This window comes from Geospiza fortis, unplaced genomic scaffold (assembly GCF_000277835.1).
Source record: "Geospiza fortis unplaced genomic scaffold, GeoFor_1.0 scaffold590, whole genome shotgun sequence".
NCBI lineage: Eukaryota > Metazoa > Chordata > Aves > Passeriformes > Thraupidae > Geospiza > Geospiza fortis.
The window spans coordinates 2,403,742-2,413,404 of record NW_005054402.1 but is presented as its reverse complement, the minus strand read 5'-3'; the positions used below and the strand labels follow the sequence as shown (position 1 = coordinate 2,413,404).

Below are 9,663 nucleotides of genomic sequence, written 5' to 3'. Positions count from 1 at the left end.
CGTCTTGGAGCTCATTCAATACTAATTCAGTGAAATTTCTGGAAAAAGCTGAGGGCACAGTGCATAACACAGTGCAACTACCTCTCCCCTTTAAGAAAGGCTATAAAATCCTACCTGTGTATCCAGTTCAGTCACCTCTAAATTCAACTTATTCAGATGCTTGTTCACAAAGGTGATGAGAGTCTGCCTGTTGAGCAGGGCAGCAGCTCAACACCAGCAGTATGAACTCCACTCAGAAGAGAATCTGCGAGTGAAGAGACTGCAACAGAATCTCCCAATTTTGAAATTGAAATGTGACATTAAAAATGGTTTTAAAATTATTTTTTACAAGAATGAAGAACAGAACTAAAATGGATGTGATATATATATAAAAATACACTGTTAAAATATAGAAAACCCCCAAATTTTTAGCAGACTAGGGAGAAGTGGGTAATTGGACTCCACTCAAATCTGACAGCAGCCAAAATACTCCAGGGTCAGACCTCTGGCAGCTGTAAACTGGATATCTCATTGGCATCAGTACAGTCAATGTACCAGTTGGGTTCTACTCAGCACACACTTTGTGAGAGCTTTCCTGATGGAAACTTTGATAACTATATGTTGTTCCATGTTCCAAAGTTAAGTTCGTGCTGCTAAACATTAAATAAAAACTAAGATTATAATCATTACTTTGTGCATTTAAGCATAAAGCTTAATTGTATTTAATGTATGCAAAGCATGCCAGTCATACATTATATCCACACACACCACATCCACACCATCTGATACACACAAGCATGCACATGAACACATTAGGTATTCCAAAAATAAAAAGCCTTCCAACCTTTTTCACTACATTGAGCTTGTCTGGGGCATGGTCAAATAAAGTGTCGAATGCATCTCTTTCTGAAAAACATTCAGGGCCATTAATACACTGAGCAGCAGTTGTTCCAGTGCAGAATAAACACTTCCTGAGACACACATTCATTTGAGACAACACAGTCAGCAAAATGGTTCAATACAGTCTCTGAATTTCAAGTACCAAGTAGTTTGCATACTTCTCTCTTGCTGCGAGTTGCTAGTAACTTTATTATTCACAAAAAAGCATCATTTTCAGGTAGGATTTGGGTCACCTAAAGACCCTGTTTCTCAAAAATGAGCTAAGAATAGCATCTTTGCATGAGATCTTGAACAGCCAGATAGAGACAGCCAAGTAACCAAATCATTTTCTGCAGAAGAGCATGAGTTTACATTAGTCACTGTATCTACAGAGGAAGATTTCCCCCAAGGGCCACTGACTGCATTATTAAGCATCTCAAGCAGGTTTATGATTAAACATCTGCAATACAATCCTTTGCACAGATGTATTTGGCCACTCTCAGAGGCAATCTAGGACAGCCAACCTAAGGTAGCATGACTGGAGTGCTACTGCAATCACCTTCTGAAGAAAAGAGAAAAATATATAAAAAGGCACCAGAGCTTTTTCTGAGCAATTTGTGTTTCAACAACCACCTGAATAACAGCAAATGACTCAACAAACATTCATATTCCTCAATTCAAGAAAAAACCCCAAAGCCAGAGTAGATCCAAAGGCATTTGTGGAAGGCAGACTTTACACCAAGCAAGACTCAGGGGAGTGTTTTCTATTGGCCAGCCTCAATCCTGGCAGTGAGACACACGAGGCACAGGACCTGCTGAATAATGACTCCACATCTTTAAAGTATAAGTAGGTAATGGATGTGGAATATCAACATTCACCAGCTGGTTCACGATAAGACACCATTTCACATTATGCTGGGAACTCAGGACCATCAATACCACTGCAGTAATGTTCTGGAGGTTAAACCACAAAACCTATGCAAATCAACATGTGCTGAAAAGCAATGAAATGTGTTTTAAAGATGGTCAGAGTGATTTTAATGGGTTTTTTCCCTTTGTTTTAACTGCCACAACAGCCTGTGGTGCGTATTTGCCAGGGCAACTTGAAATCCTCTCCTTTCTTGCCACTTGATCAAAGTGACCACCCACTGCAGAACTCGTGTACCCTCTGGCTGCCTCAAGAAAAGAGACAATAATCAAATGAACTTACCATGCCTTCCTGATAATGCCCTGTGGGGAAAAAAATGGAAAAGAACAAAACAGTTACACATAACTCACCTGCAGATATTGTGCTGCAACAAAACCTAGCATACATGGTAAGATCTTCAGCCTGGTGACTAATGGAGTAGATCCATGGATTTAGGAGAATTTTGGGAATAACTTCACCAAGTTACTCCAGGGTTAGTCTGGAGTCTATCAGTATAATATCTCTTGTCTCCACCAAAGCCTCACAGGAGGCCAGATCCCATATTCCCTACTTTGAACCAAATCAGCACACCCTGCCTGAATAAAAAATGCTTTTCCATGTTGATTTTGAGAAAACTTTTCCCTCTGCTTCAAAGATGCATCTACCACACCAACCACAATAGAAATCCAGCCCAAACAAGGCTTGGGCTGGGTTCTTAAGAACTGCAGGATTTTGCTCCAGTTGATCCTTCATATAACTATCACACATAAATCCATACAGAATAATAGTAAGTCAGTAGTGCAGCTTCTCTCCATTCAATTAGAAACCTGGATATTCTACTACTTTTCCCTTTTGGTTTGGAACAGCTTTTCTGTTATGAAATGTTCAGTGAGATGGCAAATATGAGGCTTACTACCATCATTTTACACATCTAAAGTCCTGCTTTTAGTTCCCCACCTCTCTATTTCTTCCCCCTTTTGTATTTTTTGATGCTTGTTTGCAGGTCTTGAAAAGGCTAAAATACAGTCACTGGCTGATGCATCATCTTCCCTGGAACCCCAATACTGAAAGCTAAATATCAGCAAATGTTTGAATTTCTGAGACACATCTGTGTTCAATTACTGAACTGCTGGCAAATGTGGTGTTGACATACTCAGTGTTACCAGTTATTTCCTCTTGGATTTGTCGAGACTGGAGGATTCCTTCTCGTTTCTGCAAAAAGGAAAAAAGCGACATTTTTCTCACTAAAGTTTAATGCTTAGGGTACAGTAAAAATTTGTGATCCACAAACATAATTAGATAAGAAACCTGCAGAATAAGAACTTTTCTTACACAAATTTTCAGTAATATATTATTTTACCTCGCAAGTATTTCAGAGAACTCTTTTATACATTAACAAGAAACCTGAAACTCCACCTGTAGAAGGAAGTATTTATTTTCCTTTCTCCATTGTTCTTAATTCACTTTTCTTTTAAAGGCCCCAATTCAGGGAGACATTTGAAACACCCAAACACATATGTAAGTATTTTAGTGGAGATAGGTCTAGGTGAGCTGAATTAAGCCCTGTATTTCAACGAACAGCTTGGCAGATGGTGCCCATGCTTGTCTTTTGCAAAAATCTTGCTCCCAGGCTATTTGTTCTTTTTGCCCTCTTCGTACTCTTTTTTTTTTTTTTTTTTTTGCCTCAGTGTTTCCCTTCTCTGCTGACAAACAGCTCTATTGGCTTCTGACAGAAACCAAAATGGAGCTTCCATCCACACTGCCATCCTGGTCCAGCAGTGACTCTGATGTTCCTCAGATGGGAGCTGGTGCTGAGGAGCCCTTGCCCAGAGGCTGTGCCCAACGTGGCAGAAGCCAACTCCAATCACTGCTGCTTGAATCAGCTGCAAAATGCAGCACTTGAAGAGTCTGACACTGTTTCAGTTTGCTGATCACACTCATCTGGGGCTGCTGTAAATACCACACATATGTTTTGCCTCTCTTTGTGCTCTCTCTATCAATCCTGTTCGCTGTTATTTCCAAAAATTTGCAGTACACAGAGAAAAGTCAAGCAAATGCTGATAACTCCATTTCAAGTCTAGACATCAGGCAATTACTCATGATTCTTCACTCCCTGTCATACAAGGAAATGAGAAACATAGATTTATGCTGGTCCTATACTCATCTTCTATGTGGAAAAGCGAAAAGGAGAATAACGTTTTAGAAAAGTCCTTCATGGCACCTGAACTGGGGCTGCTGCTTTTCCCTTCCTCAGAGAAGACAGCACATCCCTACCTGAGGCAGTCCTCAGTGTGTGATGTGCTGAGGACTGAGCCAGGCTTGTCTATTCCTTCCATTACTAAAATACATTTCTTGATATATTTTTCCTTCTACACTGTATTACTAAAATATATCAGGAAATACATTTATTTCTCAAGAAAAGCTGAACACAGCCCTCTGGGTCACTCCAGACTGGCACTTGGAGCAATGTGAACTGTCCTTGCAGCTAGATGACAGTTTCAGGGGGTTTCCATGATATCTTTGGAAGTCCAGTTTCTAAATATCTTGCACATGGTGAAAAATGCATTCAGGGAGGACCTTGGAGCACTTAAAAGACAGAGAGGAGTCCTGGGTGTTACACTGTGGAAGAGGGGGCACAGACCAGCTGCAGAGGCATTGCCTATCAAAGTCTGAAGAAGAATGACATAATTTAGGGCTCCCTCCACTCCCAGCAGTGAGTGCTGTCTCCAGTACTAACTGAAACTCCAAGTCACAATCTAGTTCATGCTAGCACAACTTGGAATTCCATTCTGTTTGGTATTTTTGTTTATTTTTCCCTTTGCAGCAGGGTGAAAGGAAACTTTTATTTCCTCCTCATGATGACTCTGACATGCCATTGATGCCTTATGCAGCAAGAACCCTGCTGCTCTCATCTCCCACAGGGGCTGAGCACCACAGCAATGCCATCTGTAGTTTTCAGTGATCAGACTGGGAATATGGGAACAGAAAAAGGTTTCTAATGCTCTACACCTTCTCTCTGCAAGCACACAAAAACTGCCTGAAATATACTCCAGCACTGATATTAAAAATATTACCTTTTCCGATAAAATGCAGCTAATATAGTAATATAAATATATTAATATATTAAAATAAAAAAATCTGCACCCTTATCTTGTTGTTGACAATAATAACAAAAGCAAACAAATAACCCCAAACCAAAATGATCCCAAGCTCTTGTTTTGTGTCTGGCACCTGACCACTAACACTGATGGGATTTCCATACTGCCCAAATGCAACGTGCATCCCCTGGACACTCATTTGACCAGCACATGTCAAGACAGATTTTCCTATACTTTTGATTTGTAAAAAGACTGGTGAATTCCCAATGGAATGGACCCTAAAACACTGGTCTAAGCACCTTCTGTGAAGGCTGCTTCTCATAATCTCTTGCTCTTTAAAAAAATCTTCACTCAAAATTGACCCCAACACTAACGTCACCTTTTGTGAGGTTTGTCTTATACTAGACAGAGAATAACACAATATTCCTGAAAATACAGAGAAGGTGCTGCTGAGGACTGAAAAACTATCCAGCACGTTCCTTAAAGGCAACAGCGGCTAAAATTGAAACAACAAACTATAAAAATCAATTATTTGAAAGTCCCTGAGAAAAGAGGCATGAATTAAAATTCCCCATTAAAAAGAAAAGCTGGAGATGCATTCCAGCAATAACAGAAGACCTAATGAAAAGGCTTGGTATTTTCTTCCCTCACAGCTGAAAGACTTCAGAAGGCCCTGAAGATATTCCTAATCACTTACCATTTAAAATTGGCAACTCCCTAGAACAAAAAAAAAAAAAAAATCTGAAGCTGGGGTAGTATATCTGGAAATAGAAAAGATCTCTTCTTATCTCCTTTTGTGTCAGCATTTTTATGTAACTGAGGGCCAGCTGCTTAATTTCCCCCACAAAGTCCCAGTCTGAAAATCTTGCCATTATTTGGATGGCTTTTTGCCTATGTCTTGTTACAACTCATTTCACCTGGAGAACCATGTTTTATAATTGCCCCACCCAAGTGAAATGCAGAATTATTCTGGAGCTTGGAAGAACAAATACATTTGTCAGGGGTCCAGAGAAGACTTCACTGGAACCTGGAGGCAGTGCTGCTCCAACCCATTTCAGACCTTCCCAGGCAGTGGTACCAAGGATCTCTGATTAAGACTGTGATTTACACACTCATCTCATCTCAATAATTCCCTAGCTCTGCCTAAGAGTAGTTTATGCACCCCAGAACTCCTGTCCCAGAACATGCTGAAGCCATTCTGGCTGCTCTGCCAATGCATTCTTACACTCTCAGATTTCCATCTCTTGCACACAAACAATCTGTCATCTAACCATCCGTGGATGGTAAAAATACATAATTTTTGAGAAGACGCAAAATGATGACAAGACCCAGCTCTCCAAAAAAGCTCTCAGTCATTTCAGTAGATATGATCAAACAAAGCCTGAGCTTTGTTCAAAGTTATTTATTCTACTGTTATGGCAGGAAAAGAAAATAATAGAGTAGCTACAAAAGGTCCAACTATCACATTTTTTCCTAAATCAGCTTAAACCCAGATTTCATATCACTCTCATTGCTAACAGCTTTTGTACAAAAGAGCCAAAGGAAATAAGCTTTCATAAGAACTAGGCTGATTACCTGTTAGACATGAGTATATTTTTTGTTTCACAAATATGCTTTTTCTATTTCAGTAAACTACATCCAGCCAACACAGCAACCCTCACGTTTTATGTGTTTCTATGCCTAACAAAATCATGAAATGAATTAAGGGAGTCTTTCTTAAAAGACTTCATAAAACTACTTTGTTCCTTTATTTCTGTCTCTCCTGTTCTCTTTATTAAACCATGCACAGCAGAATTTCAAAACAGCTACTGCATAGTCTGTTAAGCTTCCCTAGGCTTGATCTTTCTTTACAGAATGTATGAGTGTTCAGAACATGAGGTGTGCAAGCCTGACCACTAAATCAGGCATTAGGATCTGCTGATGGTTCATTAAAACTTTTGTGAGTTCAAAGAGTACACGATGCATGATATACAATCAGTCCCACAGGATGTGAAAGACAGATTTAAAAAATAAAAATAAAACCCTCACCCACCATTAAAAAAATGACAATTGTCTCAAACAATTGCAGTAATTACAATTACAGTAAATATACTGCCCCCCACCCTCTGTTAATAGGAATCAGCAGAGCTCTGGAGTTCACTGGCTTTCACCAAGGTCAGGGTCTGCAGGACAAAATCTCCTTCAACATGACTTGGATATTATTATTCTGCAACTGCTTCCACTGCAAACCACTGGCGCCTGAGCTGCAGCTGTGTAACTAAGAGTGAGCCAGATTCTCCCACTACTTATTGTTTTAAATTGGTTTATCTGTACTGATTTCAGTGGATTTGCTCTTGAACTACATTAGCCTCTTTAACAAGAGGATAATTATGCCCACTGATTTCAACTGGAATTTTGTCTGGAGATATGGAATGACAGCAGAGGTTCTGATTCTTTCTTTAAGGATTATGTTATTTTTCTCATTTAGTTTTTCATCATAAAGATGCCCTACTCACTGTACTCCACTTGGTTTTGGTGGAACTTTGAGATAAACCAGTATAAATAATACATTTATAATAGCCAAAGGAATTAGGTTTCTTCAAAGCCTTAGACACGTAAGTGCAGATTCCCAGGGATTCTCCTTCATCATCTGTAGAGAAACCCATGAAACAGAATCTGAGTCAATGAGTCACTAGACACCAGTGACCCATTTACCAGAGACTCTCCTTCAGATTTCTCCCTAAGTTACAAAACTTGTCCTATTTGAATTCTGCAAGAGAGAATGTTTACTTTCTCAGATCTGAGAGAATGTTTACTTTCTCAGATCTGTCTTGCAGATTTTCAACCACACAAAACTTGAGCAATAGCTCTTTCACCCAGTTACTTCAGGGTAACATCAGTTAAAAGACATAAATAAAGACAGTTGCAGTGTGAAAAATAAAGGCAAAGTTAATTGAGAGAAAGAAAAGCAGATTAAATGGGAAGAGGACAAATAAGATAAAGAAAGCACAAGTTCAGCTGAAAGAAAAAATGATGAACAGAAAAACATGAATTTGAATGGATGAGGCTCCAATAAGGAGACTGACAAAAGATTTAGTTGATGGGGATTTTTTTGCATGCTTTTGAGAAAACCAACACTGTAATCAGACTAAATTAGCATGCACAGAGCTGAAAAAGAAGTTAGTCACCTAACATAAATGTGAATGTAATAAACAGTGACAATTCATCATTCAGTGCCAAGAATAATTTGAATCTCTACACAAGTGAGAAGAGCATCAAAAAATGGGGAAAATAATAATTCTAGCGATCATTCCGGGTGATAAACACATTCCAACAATAATAACGTTCCATATCTTTTTACTGTCACAGTCTGGCCACTTCACAGTCACAGTAAGACATTGTGAGCCACAGCTCAATCTGGGAAAGCAGATTTTTCTCTTCTCATGCCTTTTCCTGGTTGAAGCACGGGCAGCAGGGAAGATGCATGTGTGCTCCTTGTCAGCCAAGGAGACACACATGTGCCTGCCCAGCCAGAAACCCCAAGTGCATTTTTCAATAAACCCCTCAGTCAACTTCACAACACTACCAAGAGCTGCTTAAGACCCCTCTTACCTGCACAACAACCACCTGGATGGACACATGGTCAGGGAGTCGGATTGGTGCTCGAAAATACTGAGATAATGCAACCAGAAGATGAAGTATGGCTACAAGACTTTTAGCATGAACAGCTGAAATAGACATTAAAAGCACAAGTTACAAACTGCAAAGTAACTAGGGCACAGATTTTTACTTCTGCTTAGGATACAGGGATTATGACACTCTTTTCCTCTTGCCACCTGGAGCCAGGGGGCACCTTTAAGGCACCCCATCAGCACCAATGTACTACTCTTTGCAACATGTCTGAGTGCCACAGGCTCGTGGAGATGGAAATCTAAGGCTAATCCAAAAGCCAGATTTTATGTACAACACTTTGGGTGCTGTCTCTGCATTCTCCTTGCCTCTCTTTTATTCCCTTTATTTCAATAAGGATTTATGGACTATCAGAAAGATATTTTTGTACTCATAACATGCACTTATTCATTTTTAAGTGTCACAATGTCTGCAGGATGATAAATGAGCCTGTTTTGGCACAAGCCTTAAGCAATAACTTATTAAACTCAATGACTCAAACATTCCTCGTGAAGTTGTTCTAGTTCTGTTATTGAAGGTTTTTTCAGTGGGTTTCATATATGGGTAGTTAACACTAACACAACTTACAAGACATCAAAAGCCAAACTGTAGGAAATCCTTGATCAAGTATCAAACCATGGGCATGCACGTGGATAATTTCCAATCCTTATTATTGCCTGTCTTCTTCTGTTTTGTTTTTGCATTTGCCAAAGTAGTAGTCCTAAAAGATCTTTGACACTGCTGCGCACTTAGGTTTTTTGTACTTGAACTAAACATTAAGTACTACCTTACTGCACTGCTAAAACATGATCAGATTCACTAAAATACCCTTCTTCATAATCTCACAGTGCAAGTCTCAGCTATGCCATGCAGATACACATGGATATAAAATGTGGCATTGCTGGCAAATGCTGCTGGAGTGCCCATGGTCAGGGATAAGGTGCTTTAGCAGAACACTACAAAGATGTCTGTCTGTCTACCACCAGTGTGTGCTACAGCTGGACACAGCTGCTGCTCTCTATCTCTATTCCAGCTCTAAAACACATGTAAAACATTAAATTAAAACTAGGAGTTAAATTGTCAGGCCACTCCAAACACCCTGCCTCCAGCTGCATAATACAGAATGGAAAGAAAACTCGGGGCAAGTTGAAA

General features: G+C 39.6%; 1 protein-coding gene across 1 annotated transcript in view; it reads right to left on the bottom strand.

Annotated features, from left to right (window-relative positions):
* PARVA (parvin alpha) overlaps window positions 1-9,663 on the bottom strand; it is a 34,579-nt gene that overhangs the window by 10,293 nt on the left and 14,623 nt on the right. Inside the window, exons 6-10 of the mRNA XM_005426120.2 lie at window positions 8,455-8,570; window positions 2,919-2,977; window positions 2,069-2,088; window positions 824-885; window positions 115-183 (exon numbers count right to left, since the gene is read on the bottom strand). Of these exons, the coding sequence (XP_005426177.1) occupies window positions 115-183; window positions 824-885; window positions 2,069-2,088; window positions 2,919-2,977; window positions 8,455-8,570 (326 nt within the window). The remainder of the gene's footprint in view (window positions 1-114; window positions 184-823; window positions 886-2,068; window positions 2,089-2,918; window positions 2,978-8,454; window positions 8,571-9,663) is intronic.